This window comes from Heliangelus exortis, chromosome 15 (genome assembly GCF_036169615.1).
Source record: "Heliangelus exortis chromosome 15, bHelExo1.hap1, whole genome shotgun sequence".
Taxonomy (NCBI): Eukaryota; Metazoa; Chordata; class Aves; order Apodiformes; family Trochilidae; genus Heliangelus; species Heliangelus exortis.
The window spans coordinates 10,726,465-10,739,932 of NC_092436.1; the positions used below are offsets into that span (position 1 = coordinate 10,726,465).

The 13,468-nt window shown below is 35.1% G+C and overlaps 1 protein-coding gene across 2 annotated transcripts in view; it reads right to left on the bottom strand.

Moving 5' to 3' along the window:
* Window positions 1–7,880: 7,880 nt before the first annotated feature.
* Window positions 7,881–13,468, bottom strand: part of GABRG2 (gamma-aminobutyric acid type A receptor subunit gamma2) — a 62,005-nt gene continuing 56,417 nt past the window's right edge. Inside the window, exons 8-10 of one of the 2 annotated variants that reach the window (XM_071758537.1) lie at window positions 13,190–13,395; window positions 11,343–11,366; window positions 7,881–9,832 (exon numbers count right to left, since the gene is read on the bottom strand). In XM_071758537.1, coding sequence (XP_071614638.1) covers window positions 9,557–9,832; window positions 11,343–11,366; window positions 13,190–13,395 — 506 coding nt within the window. In that variant the 3' untranslated portion in view covers window positions 7,881–9,556. The remainder of the gene's footprint in view (window positions 9,833–11,342; window positions 11,367–13,189; window positions 13,396–13,468) is intronic. The other variant, XM_071758538.1, reaches the window with a different exon arrangement.

A 13,468-nucleotide genomic window follows, 5' to 3' on the forward strand; every position in this document is an offset into this window, starting at 1 on the left:
TGTCCGTTCCTCCCCAAAGGAGGGCTGCAGGTGGGACCTCTTTATCCCTTCTGGAGGGTAAAAGTTTTCCTCAGAGCTGAGCAGTGTCCTTGGCTCTGCACACCAGTCTCTAGCAGTAACTATAAACATCAAGTGTTATCAGTCCTAGAAGCACACACTGTCTGAGAAACTTGCTGTTAATTTCAGCAAGTGCAACTACTTACAAGAGATTTAGCTAAAAGTAAAAGTACAAGACAGAAAATCACCTTTATCCTGGCCCAAACCAGGACATCTATGTATCTCTGTCATCTGTATTTCTGAGTTTGGATGTCACCAGCAAAACCCCCGACCAAATGCAACAAGTCACAACAAACAGATGGTCCCATAGCTTTGGGGTCCATTTTGTAACACAAGTTACATTATTCTTCTGCAGTTGTACCTGTGTGGTAGATCTCATGAGGGTTTTCTTTGGTACTTCTGTGCTTATACAGATGGGAGTGTGGGATCTTACCCTAAATTACAACAATGGACTTGAAACAGAAAGTGGCTAGGTCCTTTTTAATTTTTAAGGCCATTTTTTCCACAATTTTCCAAAATATGATGAGGAATTGTCAATGTTTTCTCTATGAAACTCTGGAGAAAAAGTGAAAGCATTACTTCTGGTGGTTACTTAAATGACTAAGTGGAAAGCCTCCAAGTTATGGGTTTTTTTAGTATTCTCAATTGCTTTCTTAAGCTTTGGTTGTCTAAGCATGCTGAGTAACAGGTAGAATGAGATGAAAAAAATTGTTTGTTTAAGGAGAGCTTAAGAAAGATGATAAGTGTCTTTCTGAACAAGAGAAAAAAACAAACAAACAAAACCAAAAAAAACCCCACAGCCCCCCACAAAAAAGCCCACAAAAAACGAAAACCCACCCCAGATCTACATAGCTAAATATAGATGCTAACTTGCCTTCAGGTGGGGATATATTCGTTGACATATATCTGTCATATAATTCTCCAAAGGTTTTGATTTTTTTTTTAATAATCATACATCAAATTAAGGGAGAAGAGGAATATAAACTTCTTGAAGTGTTAAGTCTTAAAAATGTAGTTAGTGAGGTATTAAATTAGTATTCCATTATTTTACATTTTCAGAGCTCTAGTTCTTTCACCTTTTATTTTTACTTGCTGTGAAGGATTATGACTTTTTTATAAGTAGAGGACTCTGCTTTAGTTCTTGGAAAAGCATATTATTCCTTCTGATAACTGCTGAGCACCTTTAGAAACTGGCTGTTGCTGTTTAGAATACAATGCGTTCTCTTCTATTATAGCATGAATGATTGTGATTAGCATTTTGAGTTGCATTTTGCCTGCTACCAATGGATTAAACAGGGCTTAAAAAGTTAATCATTTTGTACTAAAATTGAAAAACTGCTACTTTTTCTTTTTGTTTCAAAATGTTCATTGTACATGTTTTCTAGGCAATATCAGAATGTAAATCCATTTGTTGGAACTTTGACAAATAATTCAGACAGGATGAAATTATTTAACTCTACAGGATAGAGTAATTGTTATGTAATCTCTACACCAAAATGATGTGGTGACCTATTGTACATCTCATATGGTTGGTTTTGATGGACTTAGTAATTTTCTAAATTACTAGCTTCTTATTTTTCTAGGAATTTTAGCAAGACAAATAAAGAACAGGAACTAGGCTGCCAGTACTTTTCTTTTTCTTTACCTAGAAAAGTTGATTGCAGAATTAGTTTGAGGTTTTTCTATTTTAAAAGTTCCCCAAACACCACTTTTCAGTTCTATGAATTATTATTTTTTCCCCCAAAAGGCAGGATAAAATAAGGGTGTCTTTGGAGCATCTTTTCAATTTGTGGGGTTTTTTTGCACTTTATATAAATTAATGTGGACTGAGGGCTGGCTCCTTCTGTGCCTAGGTGCCCGGGAAAGTGGGAGGGGAGGAAGAAAGAGCAATGACATAATACTGAAGTTAGTGAAATCCTCAGAAGAATTTTTATAATCATCTTAAATGTTCATGAGATGTGACCTTCAGCCTGTTACATAAGCAAAGTCTGTGTGTGTGCTTTAACTTCTCAGCATTATTGATTATTCTTCTTTTACAGGTAGAAAAATTAAACTCTGGAGGCTTAGTATATGGTTACAAAACAAGCTTAGCTTTTTTTTTTTTTTTTTTTTTTTGACAGCATAGCTTTTCTCATTTCAGGTCTGGGATGAATTTTAAGAGTTCTAGGGAAGAGGAGTGTTATATCTTTAATTTTCTGCTTAAGGACAAAAATCACACAAAGTCGATCAAATGATTCTCAAATTCCAGAGATCTAACCACCAAAATTTTATTGGGCAGGGATGCTGTATTTTTCTTCACAAGAGCTCTAGAATATTTAGCTACAGAGAAGATGTATGCTACCATTTACAATTCAGCAATTTCTGGTCCCAGCTGATACTATTACTAAAAGGAGCAGCCGGAAGCTAAACAAATGTGGTGTACAGTAAGCAAGAAGATTCTTAAAGTTATGTATAGAAACGAGCATCACTTAATAATCACTGGTACTAGGTAAGAACACTAAATCATTAATAAATTTTCTCTCACTGATGCTGTCCCATTCTAATCAAGTTACTATTTCCATATTGTCCTTTTGCATTGGTTCAGGAACTAACAGGAGTTGAGGGGGCTCCAGTAGCACTTGAGTAATAATTCAGGATATGCTGTTGGAACACCCAGCAGTTTATACAAACTGCACACACTTAATGAGAATAATTTTTCCATTATCTGAATTCCTTGATGGGCAATGGACAGGGCTCTTTAGAGGATTTTTGGAAGGAAGTTATTACTTTGGTTAAAAGAATATCACATTTCTTGAGAGTTCTGTTCAGTTGTGATGCCAGATATATTTGGGACTTGGGTTTGTTTTTTTGCACACAACTGATAGTATCTAATGACAGCTGGAAGGAGGAACTACCCTACCTTTGCTTTGAAGTGAATGCTCCAAAAGACAGAAAAGCATTTCAATGCTTAAAATTGTTATTTTATTAAAACACAAACTAATGTACTAGAACAAGATGACTCTTCAAATGGAACAAGTTCTGATCAACAATGGCAGATCATACAGGGCAGGATATGTGTAGTAGGAGGTTGCAAAGTATTTTGGGGTTTTTTTGACACAGTTTTGCTTTCTACTTGGATAGATTTGTGATTTTTAGATGTTCTTCCCCATTCTCTCAGGGAAACCATCTGGTTTGGTGGCTTGGACCTTTCTGTCCAAATGCTCTGTGGAACCTAGAGGGGACCAGAACAAATCTACAGTTACATGGCTGCTCCCTGTTGTTTACTTACCTTTGTAACAAGTTCTAAATTAGGATAACAGTAAAATTTAAAATAAATTTTTTTATTTTTTTTTTTCCTTGCAGTGGTATTTTTGCAAGAGAGGCTGTATAAACAAAGGGAAAAAAACACTTCTATAACTAAATCACTGTTTCTTAGCCTGCTCTTGCAGTTTCATTTTGAGTATTTTTATTCCTTAGATTTCATTTCTTCTATATACCAAGTGTTTGATCTTAAGAACAAATGCTTTCTTTTGATTCAAACATTGCAGCTTTTAATAACCTACCTGCTTTTATCCCTGCATGGTCTCTACTTTGTTTCTCTGACACTGCACTCAATCCAGTACATCCTCAGCTCATGTGGATCTTTCCAAAAGAACTATCAGTACCAGGAAGGGCAGCCAAAAATGTTCCTGATGTGTGACTTGGGGGTTAGAGGACTTACTGACAGCTGTTTTGGTATGGGTTTTGTCTTTGCTTTCCAGACATATTTAAAGAGTTTCAGCACTTGTAGACAGCATCCTCAGGTGCCTGACACCAGCAGGAGTGCTTCTATATAGGGAAGGGATGGCTTTGGTGATATTTATGCCACACCTGGATGTCAGGATTTGCAGGTTGCTTGAATATGAGGACACTGGGCCAGTGGAACTCAGAGAGGCTTCACTAGAGCTGGCATCAGCTCTCCTGAAAGCAAAGACAAACTTGAGCTTAGCAGTTGGTCTATATTACCTCTTTTTAGCTTTCTAGTGTTGAATCAGTTAACATTACAGCTTCAGCTGCAGTTTATTTACAATAATATCAGAATTGAAATGGAGTCACAAATCTTGTTGAAGCTGTGGAAATGGTGATTTATGCAAGAAAGCTCCAGAACTGCTAGATCAGCAGGAAAGCTATGAAATTTGGGTGAGTGTTCAGTGAGGGCAAAGGAATTGGAAAGAGCAGAAGGAAAATGCTTTTTTCCTACCAGAAATCTCACTGTGGTAACAGATTAAAGAGCAGTGATACAAGCAGAATAAGAATGAGAAGCTGAAATCCCTGTGAAATCCGAACAGATTTGTGAGATTGCAGAATTGCTGAAATTGTAGGGATAGGCTTTTCTCCTAGTCTTAAAGAAAAGAATAAAATGAAGCGTGAGAACTTATGAATTTTTTTGTCAATTCAAACATGCAGACATTTAGTTTTTACATAAAAGAATAGTAAACATTTTTTTTTCCTTTGGGTAGATGAAGGATTAAATTTCTCGCAGCAAAAAGTCTGAATCTATTGTTAGGATCATCTGAAAATTGTAAAGAGTCATGGCTGATTATACCTCATTAGACATTTGAATATGCCAGCTATGAAAAAACATGTCTGGAAAAATTATCAGTATTTTGTATGTTTTTCATACTGGTTGAAATAAACTTCTAAGTCTTATTTATTGTTTCTCTTCATTTTGATAATCGATACAAATTTCATATGAGTTCAAATGACAATCTTATCCAGCCATGTCATACTCTGCTTTCTTTCCTTACAAGAAAGGGAATATTTTTCAGTGTTTTTTTTCTGAATTAATTCAACAATCTGGAATTAGTTATTCAAATGGGTTTTCTGATTTGTAAGCAAAGCTTTTGGTTCGTGTCTGTTACTCAAGATAATTTAAAGGTCATGAACATTCTTTTATGTAGTTGAAAGATATGTTTTTCATTGCAAATATTGGCTCTAAACCGAAAAATACAGTAATGTGTCAGTAGGAGTCTAAATATTTTCATCTTACAGGATTCAGGATCCTTCTAAACAATGAAAGCACATTGGTTTAATTTTCATGCATGGAACAATAGATCTCTCATGGGTATAATGAAGTGATTTACCTGTGAAGCTTTTCACAGGATTTAATTAAATTCTCTTTGCAAAGCAAATTTTGTTTGAAAGACAACACTTGCATTTCAAAATGCCACATTTTCCCCTGGGCTGTGATTAAATTTCATATAGATGGCTCCTTTCTAATTTCACTTTTATTTTTGTGTTCATGCTTACTATTGGATTCTGCCTTGGATCCCTTAGCTAAAAATAACAGGCTTTATTCTTCAGCTGCAGAAGCCCATGACTGGGCTTTAATTTTCACTAAATTCTTACCTTGGACCCTAGCTATTGATTTCCAAATAACATTAACTTTGTCACAGCATAATCAAAATCTGGTTCTTCATCCATGAACATGAAGCCTGAACCCTAAATGTGCTCTGTCTGATTCAGAGAACTGCAACCTTCCTTATTCTGTCCTTGACAATTATTCTATCCTGGAGGGATCATATTGTCCCTGAGTTCTTCTGAGTCTGTTCTTTGGCTGCTTCTTTAGTTCATTAATGTACATAATTTGTATGTAATTAGCACATTCTTTTGCTTCCTTCTGCTTCAGTTCTCAGCTTCAGGCTGGATTAGGCTCAATATTGACTTCAGCCTCCATGCCATGGTCATGCTTTAGTTTAATTTCTCAACTACCAACTTCTCCACGTAAACTGAGTCCTGCTTTTCCTCTTATAGCATAACACTTCAGAAAAACTGAAAAAAATCGTTGTTTGTCCTTTTCAAATCCAAATTTATAGCTCATCCCTACCATGATCCTACAAAACCAAGATTTCTGTGGAAAGGCAGATAATCTAAAAGTATATTTTCCTATTTATTTTTTCGTTCCATGTTAAGTAATGCTGTCTACTAAAACTTGTGTAGTAAAAGTTTTCTTGTTCCATTTCTCATTATTTCCTTCAGTAATTTAGAACTATTTTTTCCTATCTGAGTTTTTAGACTGAAGGGTTTTCAAGTCACAGGGTCACTGGAAATGTCAATGGAAAGGGGTAATTGAAAGTGATCCATGTAGCATGGTTGTCCAGGCCACTCATGTCAGATGGAGTTATGTGGTGGAAAATAAACTGGAAATTAGTGGATTAAAAGAAGACCACTAGCTTTTTACTTGTTTTTGTATGTGTACATAATCTCTTCTGGGAACTGCACCTTCAGGAGCTTTAACATTTTGTATTGTACAAATGCTTAAATAACTCAATACTGATGACTTAAAATAGTCTTTTCTAGTTGCTTAACATGGAAAATAGAGTTCTTATTCAGTCACATCATTTCTGTCATTACCAGCTCTTTATTTACAATCTGGGTTTTGTAAATGTTATAAATGTATGAAGATGTGTAAATGCTTTGAGAGTGTTCCTGTTTGATATGTATATATGACATAATCCCTAGAACAACCATGTCCTGTCTCAGCTGAGACATCTAAGTGCTGTTGGAGTATAAATAGCAAGCAAATAATTGTGCCACTAGTGTACACTTGACAAAACTCTTAATGAGCATCTGAGTGTCCTTGGACTTATCCCAGAGCAGTAATAGCTATCTGCAATGTGATGAGCTTGAAAATATTTTAGTCTGTTACATCAGGAGTAAGTTTCTTCACTAGAATGCAATTGGAAGGATTTATGTGTACAATGGGTATATTAATGTATTTTTATTATGAATGTGAACATGTCTATATAGATAGGCTTCTGAGAACTTTTCTTCTAGTTAATAACTCTCTTCATACCCAAATGAAAAAAAGCTGTTTCACTTGCTTTTTGTTTGTTGTGGTGGCAGTTTGGCTTTACAATACAAAGGACAACTTCTGATTCTGTGCTGAGCAGCTAATGAAATCTCTGTTCAGAGGAACATCATATTGCTTAGTGCTAGGCTGGGATTCCTCCTTGCTGCAAGGAGAAAGCCAACTTGCACAAGTTGCAAGAGAGGCTGTATAAATAAAGGGAGAAAAACACTTCTATAACTAAATCACTGTTTCTTAGCCTGCTCTTGCAGTTTCATTTTGAGTATTTTTATTCCTTAGATTTCATTTCTTCTATATACCAATCTGATCATTTATTCCTTATTGCTACATCTGATTGTTCAGTGTCACAGATTTTCTATAGGCACCTGCAATCTGATGATTCGGGGTAAAGGATTCAGTGTCACCAAATACTTAATGTCAGAGACATTGAGGAAAAAAAAATCTTAATATATTTACTGATAAGCATTTGGATTGAGTCCTTGGATTCAGGAAGTTAAAGGACTTGTTTGGGATGATGGTTAATGATTGAATAAATCCTAAGATGCAAGGAAAATGAAACCTGAAATGTGTAACATCAACCATGCTACTGAGTGCAAGGAACAAACAGCTGTTAAATAACTGACCACTGGGGAAAAAAATTATCTTCTGGCACAAGCTGAAACACATTTCCATTTGAAAGACGACTGGCACTTATCCAGGGAGTGGAGGCACTCTTAAGTGGATGAAGAAAACTTTTCTTGCTTCATTAGGTTACTTCCAATTCAGTGTTGTGGTGTGACTTGTTTGTTTGTTTTGTTTTGTTGTTGTTTTTTTTTTTAAGATAATCAAGATTTAACCTCTATCCTTAAGTTATGTGAGTGAGCCATTTGGCTACAAAAAGAGACAATGCAGATGGTTGAGGAGTATAATGACATTTAGGCACCTGATGAATCAAACCAGGCCAGCCTAGCCCTTGAAGCATGCCTCTAACAAACTAATCACAAGACAACTAGAATTCAGTGCAGCAGTTTTATTGAAAAAATCCACAGGTGTGTGCAGTTCCTTTATTAAAATGTTTTCAAATACATTGGACAAGGAGCAATTGATGATCAAGAGTTATTACTTTTTTTATACATTTTTATTTCCAAAACTATATAAACATCGGAAAACATTCCTTTTCCTCCATTTTAGCCATTAATAATTCTGCAATGGTAGGTTATATCTTTTCCTGTTCTATCTGCAAGGTGACATTTTACATCTTTGACTATTTAAAAAAAGGTCATTCATATTTACATGTGCTTAAGGTTGCATAATTGAGCATCATACAGGTTTTGAAAACCAGTGGATAAAGGATTTAAAGATTCACCCAGGTGGATTGAGGGGTTTAAATACACATAAACTGCTTACATGTGATTCAGTAGTCAAGACATCCTTTGTTCCCTTTTATTTTCAAGGTTATCTATAAACTGTGTGTAAGCCATGGGAAGGGTTTGTTTTAGTGAAGGTACTCAGTGAAAAGCAGCTCTGACAACTATTGCTGATCCAAGAATGTGAATGGGTAGAGAATTTAAGTGTATATATAATACAAAATCCAATGTTTTAGAATTAACTTGAAGCTTTTATGTAAAAATAATATCTAGAACAAAAGGTATTTCCTGGACTGGACTAAATAATTTTAAAAAACCCTACAAACATTTGTGTAAGGAAAAAGGTAGAACTCAACATGGGAAAAGAAACTAAGAGCTCATGGATTAAATTTGGAAGCTGATTTTGCAATGAATAATTACTGGAAATTCAGTTGAAATATAGCAACATGATCAATGGAAAATGAAGGCTACAACTGCAGCATACACATACAGTATATTATATGAGCTATTATATTGGCCATACAGATTTGTCTACATGTTATTTGTTTGAATCCTTCAGGCTTCTCTAATGTCTTACATGAGAGTGCTGTCTGCTTGGATCTTCCATGCATGAGGAAAAGGGGTAATTTTTCAAGGAAAAAAAAAAAAAAATTTGTCCACATTTCAATTACAATAGCACATCCAGAGACACAAAATAAAAGACTAAACTTTATGGTACCTTTGTTTCATTTATTTTGGCCCCCGAAAGATGCATGCACTAGACTTTATATACTACAAGGTGTTGAAATATTTACAGCATTGTACATGTGCTCTTAAAGGGATGGCAAAGGGAAAGGTCTATTTTTATCTTGGTGGGAGTAGAAGTTGCTTTCCTAGCTTAATAATATCTATTCAAAGTGAGGGATGACTCTTCCAAAAAGAAAAGCCCACAGAGAATAAAGCTATAGCATAATTATAGCCAATGTTAACAAACAGTTCTGCACTTTACCTGGGAATTCTCTCACTCCTGTTTGAAATAGCAGTACCAACTATCAAGTGGTGCTGCCATTCTCCCCTTGCTCTTTCTGTTGTTTCCATTCCAGCAGGTGTAACTGTCTATATTATCTTTATTTCAAATTATTCCAGCATGTTGAATGGACATTTAATTCACAATAACCTGATGGCAGTTTTTAGACAAATGATATGGTTGATATTTACTGGGTTATGGCACTAAAGAATTCAGACCGCTCTAAAGCGCATTGTAAAATACTTCAAGTGGACTTAGGAAACCATCTCTCTAAGAAATTCAGTGAGTAAGGCTCATATCACTGATTTTCCTCTGCTTTTAAAGGTAAAGGTATGATACCCAGTACACCAAATTAAACAAACAGAAGGCAGTGGGGAAGAAGATGCGAGCATAGGAGTCCATTTTGGCAATGCGGATGTGTATTCTTCCGTGCCTCCATGCTCCAGTTCGACAATCCTCAAAGCAGCAAAAAAAACTGGCACAGTCCTTGCCATCGAGACATTCATACCCATACTCTTCATCCCTTTCTTGGAGGTGTGTAGCATTGTTCATTTGAATAGTAGCTGATCGAGGCCGGATGTCAATTGTAGGTGCCTAGGGTGGAGTGGCAAAAAAAAAAGACAAAGATGGCAGGAGAGAGAATCTGTTATTATCAGCAGACCAATGGGGAGGTAGAGGGTAATGGTCAACATGTGAATAATGGTTCTTTGTGAGGTACATGGGAAATTGCTGAGGAGGTCTAATAGCAATATTGCCTTGAACTTATTAAAATCTGTTGCACCATATATTTCAATGTTGCAGGAAAGCAGCACAAATCAATAACAGCTGTGGATGATAGCTTTAAAGCCACACTAAGCAAACACTTAGAGGTTCAGGGAAAAAGTCAGGAATGTAATTGATGGCATTTGGAATTTCTTTTCCATTTTATATTTTGCAGAGCTGCTTGATGTCTGAAGGCAATTTGTTTATTGCTCATGGAAGGAAAGGAAATAACCAATTGGAAATGCAGGATTTTGTTATAGGGCTGGTTTGTGTTGAGACAGGAGCAAATTATATAGGCAGGAAAATCTGACTTACATAGAAAACTGAGTCTTTTCAGTAAGGTTAGGAGAATCTCTGTAAAAGTCTCCAATTGTTTGAATATATTCTATACAATACAGTTCTCCATCTACTAATGTAGACCAACTGGAAGGTTCACCATGTTCCAATTTTTTTTATAATAGCTGTACACACACATATAAACATATATTTGGAATGAATTTAGCAAATTAAGCAATTAAAAGGCATATGAGTACTTGGCAAACACTAAGATGAGAGGCACTGAGATTTCCTGTTGACAGTTATTAGGATAAAACAATCCAGTTATTGAAGTATGTAAATTTCCTTTTATTTTGTGGTTTAATTTTTTCCTTTTTTTTTTTTTTTTTTTTTTTTTTTTTTTATTCTTGTTAAATCTCTGCATTTCAGAATGAAGATAAGGCTTCCAAGTGGAGTATAGCTAGATATATTTGCTAAGACTGTTGATCCAGAGATAGCACTGAAACTATATATGCATCATATATGCATCTTAAACCCTTTCAAAACTCTGACCTTTTAATAAGGAACAGCATTTGAATAATTGATGATGACACTGAATTTTTTTTCAGGCCAACCTAAGAATACATTTGGTTTTGTAATTTGGAGTGAAATCACAAATTTTGAAAAGGCTGGGCCAGAGGTGAGTTCTAAAAGGGTGTATTGCAGGTTTCAGATGTAGCTGGTGTTATTGGATCTCATGGCAAATTGAAGAGGAGCAGAAATATTTTAACACTGAACTCTCCAAATCCATGTGATCCAATAATGTTCGTTGCTGTTGAACTTAGATAAGTTCAGAACCAGTGAATTGGTATTTGGGCTGCTGAATCAACTCTACAAATTGTTTAGAAATATGTAACCATTCTACTTAATTAAGAAGTTATCTTGAGTAGAATGCTTAGATGTCTCATTGAAAAAAGAAAAGAAAACGAAACAAAAAAAACCCAACAGAAAACCATTTTCAAATAAGCTCTAATAGTTAAATTCAGCAGTCGCATGCAGTGAATTTCCATTCCACAAAACATTATACCTTGAAGGAAAACATCCGAAGAAGCTTTCATTTTGTAGACAGAAAACAGAATCAGAGGGTTTTGGTTTAAAGTAAAGAAAAGAAGGAAAGAAAGAGACAAAAATAATGTAAATTAAAAATATGTTTCTAAACCATAGTAAGTCAAAAAGAACTAAATTTATAGAAAGGTTGGGATAATAGCCATTTAAACAATATCTGTAACATAAAAGCCCCACATTTTTGACTTCTCACTGTCTTGTAACTACACCTGTGCTAAGGACATAAGATGGCAAACTCCATTTTCATGGTTCTAGACAATTCCAGTCTTATGTTATACTGTTTTGATAGAGGCCTTTCACAGTTTATTAAAACACTTCTTATAAAAACTATTTTTATCTGCAGATGGGGTCCTGAACACTCTACTTTTGAGGTTTATCTAGGCTCTGATTTGGAATCCAGGCAATCATTTACATTTTGTGCCCAAATGCTCTTAGATAAGTAATGTAAAGATCAAGCCATCTGCTCTTATATGGACCTCTAAGTGAGACAAGTCCGTTTGAGGCAGTTGATCTTTGCTCCTGTAACTGCCTGTGAAAGGCACATGCTCACTTCAGAGCCTTTTATTTCAGTCTAAAACAAGCGGAGATGCATCTCCCTTTTGAAGCCATTTGCTTTTGACCAAAGGAGAGACCTACAATCAAATCCAAGTTTAGAATAACTAAGTTTAGTTGAAAATTCTTCTATACCCTTATAGATGTTCTTCTGGCTTTTTATGCCCTACAGAGTACATATATATGTATTTTTAGAGTCTACTTCTGAAGAGCTTGTGAAGTTGAAGTTATGGCAATAATATAAATGAAAAGGTTCTCTGCTAATCTTTCTATATTCTTTTTGTTCTGTATGTTGTAACTTAAAGAGAATCTTCAAAAGTCCGTGAAGATTTTTGAGTAAATTCAAGTGACTTCATTGTTTCCTAAATGTCTGAAATTAATGTGAAAATAATCTCTATTAAAATAAAATGCTTGTTCTTCACATTTTTTTGCAGGCATATTTGGGTTTTTGTTTGTTTTTTTTTTTTTTTGTAGACATTAGGTTACTTTTCCCTCCAGGATTTTATACCAGTTCTCTTCACCTCAGAGATTCTACACAACAGGCATTTCAGCTCAGTTGTCAAAAGGCAAGGAGAAATCTGTTTGGGACAAAATAAACAAAACACTTTTTTCCTCATCTAGGCAAAAGCCCAAAATCCCACTGAGGGTGCTTCCAAGGTTTTTATATTGGGGCTATTAATTTTTTTTTTTTATCCATGTGTAGCATGCATCCATCAGTCACGTGAGCTGCTTGTAGTTGAGTAACTTTCAAAGGGAGAGAAGTAGATAAAGGAGTTAAGAAATACAAGAAAAAGAAGATAAGGAAACAATGAAAAGGAAACAGGTGCTTAAAGAGAAATTAGAAAAAGCACATTCTGTAGTTTGAATATAAAAGTTTAACTGTTGTCCTGATAATAAGTAAAACAACCATGTCAATAATACAGACATAAGTTAATGGAATAGAATATTACTAAAGCTAGAACTGAAAAACTGTCAGTTCTTTCATAAAGGACACTGCAGGAGCTCTCTATATAATATAAACATTTGGAGATAGATGGAATTTTCAGAACACTTTAGAACAAGGATCCTTTTAACCAAAGAAACTAGTTTCTCTGACATCCATACAACCATAATATCAGTTTTTTATGCTCAAGGTGAATGTTTGCATTCCTCTGAAGACAAAGGGAGAGATTATACGCAATAGCAAAATCTGAAAATGATTAAATGTTCACAGAAATCTAATTGAATTTTAAACCTTACTGGTAAAAAGATACATACTGGATTTTTCTTCTTTTTGTCTTTATCCTTGCTTGGCTTTCTGTTGCTGACAAAATAGTGCAAAGTTCCATATTCCACCAGTGCAGAGAAAACAAAAATAAAGCAGACAGACACAAAAAGATCCATTGCTGTCACATAGGAGACTTTGGGAAGAGATTTACGTGCAATCGTACTGAGGGTGGTCATTGTCAGGACAGTGGTAATACCTGGGAGATACATGGAAAAAAACAGAAATATTTCAAGTAACAAACTGATTTTGCTTTTGAAATATGCCCAGAG